The following is a 12,976-nucleotide window of genomic DNA, read 5'->3' as shown; positions in this document are numbered from 1 at the left end:
CTATGTTATCCCTATTTTTCTGTTGCTGATCAAAAAAAAAGAAACATTCTGAACAGGGGCCAGGAGAGACCCAAGCTGGCAGCTGCCATTGCAGAAATGGTTTCAGTGCACCTCTTCAGAAGGGCAGTGCCCTGCCATCATCTCTGCCTTGAACAAGCTCTCTGGTCTGACCATGGACTGCTGAGTCCAGCTGGCCCTGTGTCTCTGCTGGGTCCTACCATCCTCTCTTTAGATCCCCTGTTATGCTCCATTCACTCATTCAGTCACCATTTACTCCCTTCTTGTATTTGCCTTTGTACATGAATTTTTCAGTCCTATCTGCCGTCACCCCTAGGTGATGTCTGTACTTGTCAGTTCAGCAGTGCCAGGAGACGTTTGCCGGGCTGGACCTCAGCTGTCTCTCCTGTCTCATTGTCAGCACAGGTTCTGCTCCTGGTTGTGGATGAAGATGGCTGGGTCTCTCCCTGACAGTTCAGGAGTAAGGATAGGCCAGGGATCATTCCCAGTAGACATCTCAGATATAACCCAGCCTGTTTTGGAGTGTAAAATGGGTCAATAGTGTAGAAAGGGGCAGTTGTGTTGACATTAGGCCCAGGAATGGTCCTATGCACATTTCATTTGCTATCTTCAACATTCAGGCATGTCTGTGCTAAAAGAACCTGAAGAATGCATTATGCTTCATTCCAAAACTGGTCTAACAACACTCAGGTGCTTGCAGGTATCCTGGAAGTGCTCTAAATTTTCAGGCCAGTCCCTCTTTTTTTTTTCTTTTTTTCTTCTGTTCCTTTTCCCCACTTGCATTTGCCTTCTCTGTACCGTGTTTAGTGGAAGGGTCACAGATCAGCCTATTTTTACTCAACTTCTAGCAGAAAAGGGCCAGGTTCTCATTTGGAGCTGTGGCCACAGCAGGTGAGGCTTACACAAACATGAGAGCAGTAAGGTTACTGCAACACAGCTTTAGTATGGCCAGTGTTGGCCCAGACAAGATCCTGAGTGTTAGCAGAGTTGTAAAGACCCCTCTGATACCTGGACTGGCTTGACTCAACATTGCCAGTCCCTTTATAGCTAGGCCAGTATCGGTTTTGTGTCTGTACCGGTGAAATCACACCACAAATTGTAGAGGAGATGCATCCATAAACAAAAGGTGGGAATAGCTGTATAGTTTCCAGTGCAGCAAAATGCTGAGTGGTGCCATCATGCTCATCATTGCTTAGTGGCTAAGATGGTGAGCAGAGAATCATAGGGACCAAAATACTGAAACCATTAAATCATAGAATAGCCTGAGGTGGAAGGGACCCACAAGTATCGAGAAGTCACTCTTTGTAGATGACATTGAGCTACTTAGTTTGCCCAGCCCGAGTAAAATGATGGGGATCATCGTAGGGCCCACAGTGACACAATGGACAGCATGCTCAGAGGTGGGGCTAAATGACGGCAAAGTAGTTGGACTTGCTGTTACAGGCTGCAGTCCGCCTCAGAGCTGTGTGTAGAGGGTATCGATAAAGGTTGAAGACTTAAGGGAGAGCTAAGAGTGCTGGCTCTGCAGGGATCAAATGTGTTCTTCACTGGTGAGCATTACCTGTGGAGTGAGGTCTTGAGAAGCCTCAGGTGGCTGCTGCTGAAATCCAAGCACTTTGCATAGGCAGGAACTCTGCCATAATTTCTCCTGTTTTACAGCCCACCATGAGCAGGGAGGTGGAAGTGTTGGGGTTGTCTCTGAACTGCCAAGCCTAGCTTTCAGATTTACTGTTAAATCAGTGACAATTTTCTGAGAGCATCTCGTAAGGGAAGGAGGCGTTGTAAATACAACTAATTCCCGCTGCTCAGGGAGGTGATTGTAGATAAGGCGTGAAGGAGAGAGCCCCTCTCAGGAACGTGCAGGGTCTCCAGCAACTGTCAGCAAAGGGAGCGTGCTGTGGAGTGTCTGTGGTTTGTATGTATGTGCTGCTATTTCTGATGGTTACCACAGCAACACTTGCGTCCTGTGATATACGTTCTGCCTTGTGAAGTGCAAGCACACAGAGGTGCTTGGAAGTGCATTCCCAAAGAAAAGCCTCTGGAGTTCCCGTCTTCCTGCACATACGCCCCCAGCCCTGCCTGTGGACCCTCTTTCTCTGGTACTTGCTCTCTGTCTCATACTCCATGATGCAAAGTAGGGAAATAACAGAGATACAGTGATAATGGTCAGTGTGCACAGGAAGATATTTCAGGTTCCTTTTTTTACCCTCTTATCAGCTGTTTGCTTTTGGCAGGATTTGGCTCCCACCTGCTCCTTTATCTCTCCATTCATAAAGAAAGGTAATGTGCCCATGAATTTGACATTGTAACCCAGTTTTACCTGCAGCCGAGACTGAGCTGCGAGCTGTGACAAAGTGGAGATGCTGGAGAGTCGTCTTTTACACAAGAGCTCTTTTCACAGACCTCAAAACACAGAAAAGAAAAAAAAATAAAAGAAAAAAAATCAATAAAGCAATAAATTAACTTGCGTTGTCCTGCATAAATGTATCTTCTGGAGCTCTTCTGGAATCAGGAGTACACAAAAACTGTTGCAGTGTAAACTACACAGTGTGCTTTAGGGAGATGATATTGGCAGTGTATGAAGCCCTGAGCCATAGAAAAGTGGACAGGGCTTAATTATTTCCTCTTTCTCCCAAGGAAGAGCTAGAGGCAGTCTATGAAACCATCAGGAGGCAGGTTTCAAAGCAAGCAAGGGGAGGTGGTTCTTCAGTAGCTCAGCTGTGATTGGTATTAAGGAAGCATTGTCTGTGTTGTGTCGTTATTGATAATTGGCATAGCATTCAATTATTATGACCGCATATGTTGTCGTTAGTCATGTTCTGTCAAGTGGTGTTATCTGACTGCTGAGAATTAATTTGCAAGGTTTCCTTCAAACCTGTGAATCTCCTCCACAGCATCTCTGTCCTTTTAGTAGAAAAATTTTTGAGCTGTATGTTTATTTATGTCTACTTCTTGCATAAGTATTCATTTGATCAAATCATGAATTCTTAGTATCAACTCATGTTTTGCTGCATATATTATTTTCCATCCATTCTATCACAAAAGGATAATACATAAATGCTTTGATTATTTTTAGAAGTGTTTCTTAAGTTGTCTGTGATATTGAAGGCAGTGATGCTGACAAATAATGGTCATTGGTGTCATGTCAACACAAGCTAAAGCAATTATTTTTCAGCCATCTAACACCACAAAAGCAGATGTAGGAAGAAACCGCCAATTAAAGATGAAAGCAGGGTCAGGTATATAGTCTGTGATTAAACTGATACTTAATGAACAGTTTTTCTTATGCTTTTCAGTTGAGCTGTTCCCTTAAATTACTAAATCTCTGTAGCTGTTTAAAACACTTTGGTTATGTGTTTTGGTCCATTCCTGCTTTATTCTTGAACTTCTAGACTGAGTTGGTTGCCTGGACCCTAGGAATTACCTCATCTCTTGAAATCCTAAATACCTCAGACAAGCACTGGTGTGTTAACAGTCAGATATAATTGCATTTTGTCTGCTGCTCTTCGTATGGTTGGTGTTTACAGTGGAGTGTCTCTTCCCCAGAACAGGATTGCTTTGTTCAGGCATCTTCTCCTCATTTGCTCCCATGCCTCAGACTCCATTTAACCCATATAACATCAGCACAACCCTAAATCCTTTCAGGGAAGGAGACTGAATGTGTGCAGTTCTAAAGAAGAAATGTTGCTCCCAGTCACGTGAATCAGCTTTGGGGCAGCAGGACTGGGTGTGCAAGGTGTCCATGTGTGAAGCAGTTGCCTCGTCAGAGCCTGAGGTTGACTTGTGGCAGGAGTTGTATAGCAATTTGTTTAACATAAGGTATCAAAACAACCTCATAAAATCTTGTGCAAAAAGGACAAAACTGAAGTTATCAAGTGGCAGGGAGTTGGTTATAACATCTAAAATGTGGAGGACTTGGGCAAGGAGACAGCATAAGTTTTCCCTGAGATCTTGGTGGACTTTGTACCCAGCCCCACAGAGAGGAAGAAAATGGAAATAGTTAAGTGCACATTTTTAGAAGACATTGTGGTTTTGAAACCACACTTGCTCTGTTACTTTGTGATTTAGTGCTTGCATCTGGGTTAGGATAAGATGACCCACCTTCTCCATGATGCCCTGGTGGGATGATTAGTTCAGCTCCAGACATCTGTGCTCAGACGTGCCCATTTCCAGTACCCTTGAAAACTGGTACAGATCCAGAAGCAGAAAGCCACTGTGAAGCAGCAGCTTGTACTGAAGATGTGCCTGTGTCGCCAAGAACAGACCAGAGCTCTTGCTTTGTGGTAGCTGAGAGGGGGGTTGCTCTGTGCAGAAGGTAGGGGAGCCCGCTGGCTGCACTGTTGTAGAGCTGGGTTGTGGTGCATGCACAGCCAGGATGAGCATCCACGTGCACTGTAGTCACTATTAGGGGTCAAGAAGTCAGCCTTCACCATAACTGCGTATATATATATATATGTATATATGTATATATATGTCTATATAGGGGAAAAAAAAAAGTATGGTTGACATACCAAATGGAAATATATCAATCCTTAACAAGATCCCTCTACAAAAGTGACACTGGATTTTGCACCCAAGACTTGGCAAGGTTGTGGTGAACATGCAAGGACAGTCGCTGATGTGCAAGGGGTGCCGATTCCAGACGTGACTGAGTTTTTAGCCAGATTTCTTCTCTCCTGAGGTACCCACAGCTCCTCTGGAGAGATGCGTTGCCATCTGGTCCTTTGTGTCTCATGGAGCAGCTCTGAGTGCTGACCCATCCCTGCTAATAGCCTGTGACCATGGCCACCGCTCCCATCCCAACCCATGCCCAAAGCACCTCAGCCTTTCCTTCTCTGCAGCTGCTTGTCCTCTTCCTCAGTCCTGGCTGGAATCTCTCCAGAAGCAGCCTGTAAGAGGCAACCGAAACCTCCAGCACAAAAGTTTTTGTGTTTTCACGAGGGAGCTCCCTCAGTGCTCTTTCGTGCCATCAGTCCATAAAAGCACCGTGCTGGGGCAGACAGCCCAACTCCCTGCCTGTCAGAAGGCAGGCCCAGATGCTGAGGGAAAGGATGTATGAATTGGGTAAGCACGCAGTGATGTGTCTCTCTGTGAATCAAAGCTCAGCTTCATTCCGGATTCGCTCAACCTCCACAAAACCCTGATACAATGAATTCTCAATTTAGTTATGCATCGTATAAGAATGTACTGCTCTGTTCATGCCTACGTTATTATCCTTCATTCATCACCTCTGCCTTGATCTCTCTCTCCAAGTTGGCAAGTCCATGTCAATTTTGTGGCTTGTTGAATGGAAGCTATATCTTTCCAAGGACAGAGAAATAAGAACTGGGTATTGCATCCAAGATGAAGGCCTGCCATGGATTTATGGAGTGGCATAATAATGTTTCCAGTTTATTTGCTGTTCCTTTGCTGACGTTTGATTGCTGTCGCACTGCTAAGCATTGAATTGTTACTTGCAGAGAATAACCATAAGGACTCTGAGATCTCGGAGTGGTAATAGCTAATTCTGAACCCATCATTGTTTACACATATATATAGCTAGGGTTGATTTTCTGCGTGCATTACTGTGTCTATCAACAGTGAATTTCTTCTGCCATATCATAGCCAGTCGTTTAGAATGATGGCGTACTTTTGCACTTCTTTGCCATCAGGTTTGGTTTTTACTACCTGGAATTAGTTTGTCTTATGACTAATTTTGTCAGCTCACTAATCATTCACTCTTTCAGGTGGTTTTCGAATATGGTGAGCAGTTCAAACCCTGTGAGTAGCTTCCCAGCCTGTCTCCTATGCCTTAATTGGTTGCTTGTCTCTGAGACCTTCTTCCTCAGCTGCAATAGCATTGTTAAGTGAAAGATAAATATTCTATTTGGATTAAGGTCCAAACATGGAGAGACACTGGCCCCATGGAGGCAATTCTTCCACCTTCCTGGGTGATTCCTGAGGCTGGTGTGGTGACCTTCTGGAGATACCTCTGCCTTTCCAGCAACCGCAATGGGAGTTTATTTATGGTGACACGCTCAGATTTGGGCATCCCTCTGTTGGCTACCTAAAATGGGTTGGAAATCTTATGTTTCTCATTTTCTCTAATTCACACCATTTGTGTGTTGATTCACTGCTTATTAAGGCTCCTAGCAGTTTGCCTAGTGCCTACCGAGCAGTAATGGACCACTTCCACATCTGAGTTTCTTTAGGGTGGCTACCATCTGGTCCTAGTAAATTGTTATTATTAGTTTATTAATTTGTCCTAAAAACTCTTCATCTGCTGCTTCAATTTAAGAGTCTTTCTGGTGATTAAGGGACTGGAGCATCTGTCATATGAGGAAAGTCTGAGAGAGCTGGGATTATTTAGCCTCAAAAAGAAATGGCTCAGAGGGGTTTATCAGTTGGTTTAAATACCTTGTGCCAGGGAGAGTACAGAAGATGGAGCCAGGCTGTTCATAGTGGTGCCCAATGAAAGAGCAAGAGGCAATGGGCACAAATTGAAAGAGAGGAAATTTTCCTTCAACATTATAATTTATATTTATTTTTACTGTTAGGGTGGTTGAAAAGTTGCCCAGAGAGGTTGTGGAGGCTCAGTCCTTGGAGTTATTCAAAGACCTGTCTGTACACAGTTCTGGGCAACCAGCTCTGTCTGACCCTGCTCGGAGCAGGAGGGTTGGATGGGTGACCTCCAGCCTCAGCATGTGAGCGATTCTGCCCCTGTAAAACAGGCTGTAAAACAGGAGGAGACCCTCCCCGGGGTCTGCAGTGAATATTCCTCCTAATATGAGCTGTTTTGTGGTGGCCTTGCCTTTCTTGGGCACTCCCTATACACCTTGATCATCTTTTAGTTTTATAGGCTCTGTGGTAAGTTTCTTGCGCCTGGAGAAGGTTTTATTATTGGTTTTTATGGTTTTCAGAAGATTGCTTTTTAAAATCGTTTTCAGCCTTACCATGACTGGATTTTGTGCTGTTTTCTGTTTTTCTCATTTGGACATGATTTCCTTTTTCTGAAGAATGTCATTTTACTCTTAATAGTCTCCCATTACTCTGCTATTTAACCATGAGAGCTCCTTTCTGATCCTTGTTATAGGTGATATATATTTATTCTAAGTCTCTGATATGGTTCCTTAATGCAATTTCCTTGCCACCTGCAAACAGTTTATCTTTTTGGCATCTGCTTTTAATTTATGTTTAGGAAGTTCCTTGTCCTGTCTCTGGATGGGATAAATCACCTTCCACAGTGCCTGTTAGCAGAGCCAGCTTGGATTACACACGTAACTTTAAAATTATGGTGGTTTTAGACCAAGAACCCCTGCTGTGGGGTGATCTGCCCTGTTCCTAATGTAAGAAAAGCTATTTTCTTGCCTGGAATTTTAGAAAATGATATAGGACTGTAGCTGGAAAAGTGAGGCAAGTCTGCATTCATTTTATGACCTCTCCATAATACTGCTTAATTTTCTGACAGATATGTGTAACTAGTTGCATGACTAATTAAATATTTTATGTTAAATGTCTTTACAAAACCACCAGCTTGACTTTTTCCCACTAACTTGCACTTACTGGTATTGATGGTCCTTACTGTTACTCTTAAAAATGAACAAACGTCTGGGGAAATAACATTACTTCATCAGCTGTACGTAACTGTAATGAACAGGAGATTGTCAGCCCCGAGAACACAAACAACCCATGAATGGCTTGCTTAATTGCTGGTTATTTATATTGACTATTGTGAATTTAAAAGTGGTGTGCCAGGATATTTGTGGCTGTGAATTACACACAGGTGTAATTCTTGGGGCAAGTATCAACTTCCAGTGCTTAGGCCTGGTGGGTGCCATTCATTTGTGTGCCGGATTTGGTGCCCAATTAATGTGGGTGTCAGCGGGGGGGGACTGATGAAGCCATGTCCCCTTTGTCCCTGCCAGAACATCCACCTGGTGGCCAAGTGGCTGAGTTCTCTGGAGAAGAAGCTGGAGCAGCACAGTGAGGGCAGCCACCAAGATTTCCGTGTCTTCATTAGTGCGGAGCCAGCACCCTCCCCGGACAGCCACATCATTCCCCAGGGCATCCTGGAGAACTCAATCAAAATCACCAATGAGCCCCCGACCGGGATGCACGCGAACCTGCACAAAGCCCTCGACAACTTCACCCAGGTAGGAGGGCAGCGGGGACATCCCATTGGTGGTGGGTCAGCTTGGAGCTGCTGGAGCCGCGACGCGTGGGGACTTCGCCAGTCCCAGGCTGCGAGTGCGCAAGTCCCTTCACGTCGCGTAGTCTCCAGGTCCATCAAGCCCTTCTCTGTTCTCCAGATCTCTTTCCCAGCACTCATTTTCCAAGGGAGGACTTAGGTAATCCTGAACGGTCACATTCTCGCAGATGTTCACAGCCAGATTTCTGTCCAATTCACTCATTTTATCATCAATGTATGATTCTTAAAAAGGGTGTTTTTTTTTACAGAAGCAAATTTCTGAACGCAGCATTTGAGAGAGACTTTTGTCACGGTTTGACTTGACTTCTGTATTTGTGTCACTCCATTTTGGGCTGCTGAGTGACGTATTACATCTATCATCTATCACCCAGCGACACGGAGAGGAGAGCAGCTTAAACCTTGCATTTTGCCCTGCTGGTTAACTGGGGGTAGAGATTCGGCACTGCTGATGCGATGCATCCCAGGTCACTCTTCTGAGCAGTTCAGGGGGACTTTGCCCTGTGTGCCTCAAGGCCCATTCAGCTCAAAACCTCGCTGACATCACAAGTATTGTGATTTAGCGCTGCAGTCTCTCTGCAGGGAGGGCTTGCTTTTCCAGATGAGGATAAAGTAGGCTGTCTTGAGTATTGGTGTCCCACAAGGAGAGTAGCCGATGGTAGGTTGTTGCTTTTATCACATGCAGCCCACAGTTATCACATACCCACGTTCCCATTGCAGTAGCCACCGTCCCTGCTCTTTGCTGCTGGACTGCAGCAGTCTCCTGTGCAGGGGACACAGAAATGAAGCTTGTGAAAGTGATGGGTGAATATTCTTCTCTTGGTGACTGCAGGGGCAGGGATCAATGTATGTAACGATGGCACAGGGACGCTCCCAGGAGCAGCCGGACACGTGCAGCGTGGTGCCTCCCCAGGAGCAGCCCAGGCTGCCAGGCAGTGCTGGAGCTGTCGTGCATCACTGCTGCACTTCTGCCCACCCCATTTTCTGCATGAGCCAAAGGGCTAAGGGCTAACTGCTCACTTTTATGGTGATACCTTTACTAAAGACACAGACCATTGCACTCAGCTGCCCTGACTGCCCATTACCCTCATTCGCACATCACCACTGCGTTGGCATGCTGAGTTCTCACAGCAAGACCCTGTCTGTTAAACCCACAGCTGCCAGAAGGGCCTGAAGGCATTCTCACCCCTCAGACTGCCTCTTCGTGGCACTAGCACTGCACTTACTGCAACCTCTCCATTCTGCAGATGGCTGTTCCAGAAGCACGCAGGGCACATCTTGCAGAATGATTCTTTCTCTCCACGTTATTTGGGACCAGGCTGGAGCAGCCACAGCCTGTGCTGGACCCCAGGCACTGGTCCATGGGGCAGGGAAATGGGGACAACCTTTTTTTGCACATAGGTACAGGGGGATCTCGAGTTCGGGAGCTGCCCTCTCTGAGGAGGTGAAGCTGGAAGCCACAGCACAAGGATTGATGCACACAGTCAGAGAAGATTATTCCATTTTTATCTACTGTAATTCATCATCCTGAACTTCACAAAACATCCTGAAGAGTAAGGGAGGGGAGAACCTTCACCCAAAGTAACGTTTTCATCCTGCCTCTGCTCGTTTCAATCAGATAGTAATTAGCATTTTCTAAATTGCTGGAGTATTATAAAACGTCTTTTATCACAAATCCTGGAGTGAGTAGGTGGGGCCCCTTTACACCTCATTTCTCTGCTTTGTACAGAATAGATGTTCAAATTTAACTTTTAGCTGAAAGCCACAAAGAAGGCCCATTATTGTGTGTGGGGAATATTGTTCTGCTTTGTAGCTGAAATAAAAATGCACAACGAAATAGAGAGACCAAATGAGCCTGAGATGGGTTCATACTCGGTTTTCATTCAAGCAAGCTCTCCTTGAAGTCCAGAGGTGTTTTCTGTAATGGGAGAGGCACTCAGCGCATATTTGAACCTGTTCTTCATTGGGTTGGTGATAATTAAGGGAGCTTCAAGGGGAAAATAGTGTTTGGGCTGTTCTTGGTCCTTTTATGCAGTTAGCCAGCGTCCTGCGTGTTTTGCAGCAACTGTTTCCCCCTGTTCAGCAGAGACCCTGAACAAGGGTATCTATCAGCTGGTTAGAGGTCTAATGTCACAGATTTTTTTTAGGTGAAGGTAATGAAGAGAAGTCACACAGGTGTCCTTTGTGGTCTTTGTCATGTAAATGAGCGGAGCTACAGGGGCCCTCCCTGGCAGGGAGGACGGAGGGGCTGGTGCAGCTGCTCCCTCCTTGCTCAGCCCCAGGCTCAGCCGTGCAGGTCAGGGCCACCGCATCCTGGACACGCTGGTCCTGGGGAGGGCTTGCAGTGACATGGGCGGAGGTGTAGGCAAGTCCTTCCTAATACATTCATCGCCCAGTTCTGGGGAGATCTGTGCTGTTGGCTGTGGGATGTCCCGTCACCCTCCTGCTATGGGGCAGGGGATCTGCTTTTCCTGCCAATGCCAGGAGCTGTGCAAGCCTCCACCAGGCTTCAACCACAGAAAGGGGTTGTAGATCTATCTGTGAGCGCAGAGCTTCAGCCTCACACTGTGCGTGCACCTCCAGATCTTCATTCCTTTGCTCTGCTGTTCAAGGCAGTGATGCTCATGCACTAGGGAGAGGCACAGCTGCCCAGGCTCCCCATCAGTGCCTGCTGGGGCCATCACTCGTCACTATCCAGCGCCCTTCAGAGCTCTTTAGAGACCGGTTCCCTTTGTGCGTTTTCATTGATGAAATGACTCAGGCTTCCTCCTCTCCACCTCTGCCATCACGATTGTGTCCACTCCTTTGTGTGTGTGTAGGTATTCAGACTTCAAGCGTAGCCTGGAAGTTGGGCGAGGAAGCAGGAAGCACCAGATGCTGTGCTGACTTTAAAGGGCTGCATTTGTGGGTTTTGTGGGTGGTGGTGGTTTGTTTTCTCTTCCCAAGCATTTGATCCTCCCTGCTTGGATCTTTGGCAGTTCCTCCCATCCCTGCCTTGGTGCGCTGCGCAAGGTCGTGCTGTCAGCAAATCCACTGCCGCGGCGTGCAGCCGGGCTGGCTTGGTGCAGAGCGTCGAGTGCAGCCCTCCTGGGAGAGTTCCCTGCTGCCTCAGCCCTGCGGCTCAGAGGAATGCTGCCCTGAGGAAACCTTTGGTACCCAAGGGGCAGGAAGGAGCTTGGTTCTTCCAGGTGCAGTCCTCCTCAGCAGGAGCCTTGCCTTGGGCTGCCGCTCCCGTCTGTGGTGCCTCTCTCCATCTCCCTGCGTGGGATGTGGGGCACGTGCTGGTGCTGAGTGAGGGCACCTTTCCTTCCCCTCCTGCCTGTCAGGATGTCTTCCTCATACAAAGGTGGAAAGGAAAACATGAATTTGGAAATGATGCATCGGAATTTGCCAATAAATTTGCAATGCAAGTCCACTGTCTCAGAGAGCTAGGGAATGTGTAGTTAAGCAGAAATGAACTGATGGGGAAAATTAATTTACCCCTGTCCGAAGTCTGATACTTGGGAGGCGGCATAGACTGACACAGCCCTGCCTCTCTGCCTGTATTGCAGGACACCCTGGAGATGTGCACCCGGGAGAATGAGTTCAAGAGCATCCTGTTTGCCCTCTGCTATTTCCATGCCGTGGTGGCAGAGAGGCGCAAATTTGGCCCCCAAGGCTGGAACCGTTCCTACCCCTTCAACACTGGAGACCTCACTATCTCTGTTAACGTGCTGTACAATTATCTGGAGGCCAGCTCAAAGGTGGGTGAATCAGCAGGGGCTCTTTGGTGGCTTTTAACGGCCAGTGATGGGCTGGCTTGTGCTGAAACTACTGGGAATTTTCCGTGAATGCCTTTTCCCTCATATCTTTGTTTTTATAACATCACAGTCTGGTATATCTTTGCCTGTGAGGTGGGAAACAATGCTGCTCGCATCTGCAGCAGCTTATAAATCATATCAAATAGTGCCTGTAGTCTTCAGTCACTGGAAATACATAGTGGTCTTTGGTTTAACAGAATTTAGAATAAATTTACATTTCAGTGGGAAACTGCATGAAGTCTATGCTGTGATCCAGTTTTCCCTGGGCAGGATTTAACTACTGCCTAATGTTTGTTTACTTAGAAAACTGAAATAGTGCAATGGGAGCACTCACTGTGCAAATCGGTACTTAGAGCTGCAGCCTGTAGCTCAGCGATGCTGCTGGTGGAGCTCAGGCTGCCTGAACTCTGTCATGCCCTCCTGCTTTATTCTTCAGGTCCCATATGATGATTTACGCTACCTCTTTGGTGAGATTATGTATGGAGGTCACATTACAGATGACTGGGACAGGCGACTTTGCAAAACCTATTTGGAAGAATTTATTAAGCCAGAAATGCTGGAGGGAGAGCTCTTCCTTGCTCCAGGATTCCCCCTCCCGGGGAGCATGGACTATAATGGCTATCATCAGGTAAGCTGTTTGTTTTCTGTCATTATTTATACACATAAGTGTAACGTTTTCTATAACTGCCCTATAATCTGTCTTAGGAGGCAATGAATAGGACTGCAGTGTTTCAGCACACCTCCTGTTATTTCCCATTATGTGCTGTTTCTGTAGATGTTTCAGCATTCCCTTGGATGAACCAAGTCTAATGGTAATTTGCTACTTCATCATGGGCCCATTCTGTTCATGCATGAATAGAACAACTGTATTGGTTCTTGAGACTTGAGCAGGGCTCCTGGAAAATTACATCCACATACTGTTTGCTAAAATGGCCCTTTCAAACTCCTTTTATCATCAGTTTTGATGAGAAAC

At 46.4% G+C, this 12,976-nt stretch overlaps 1 protein-coding gene across 6 annotated transcripts in view; it reads left to right on the top strand.

Moving 5' to 3' along the window:
- The window catches only part of DNAH9 (dynein axonemal heavy chain 9), a 210,146-nt gene that overhangs the window by 167,200 nt on the left and 29,970 nt on the right, over positions 1-12,976 (top strand). For 5 of the 6 annotated variants that reach the window (XM_080560625.1, XM_080560623.1, XM_080560622.1 and 2 more), the window contains 3 exons: positions 7,923-8,150; positions 11,755-11,946; positions 12,440-12,631. In XM_080560625.1, the coding sequence (XP_080416751.1) occupies positions 7,923-8,150; positions 11,755-11,946; positions 12,440-12,631 (612 nt within the window). Of the gene's footprint in view, positions 1-7,922; positions 8,151-11,754; positions 11,947-12,439; positions 12,632-12,976 lie in introns of those variants that run through there. The other variant, XM_080560627.1, reaches the window with a different exon arrangement.

The sequence above is a fragment of the Anser brachyrhynchus genome, assembly GCF_964034855.1.
Source record: "Anser brachyrhynchus genome assembly, chromosome: 18".
In the NCBI taxonomy this organism is placed as follows: Eukaryota; Metazoa; Chordata; class Aves; order Anseriformes; family Anatidae; genus Anser; species Anser brachyrhynchus.
The sequence above is the reverse complement of the archived record's forward strand: the minus strand, read 5'-3'. Positions and strand labels throughout refer to the sequence as shown.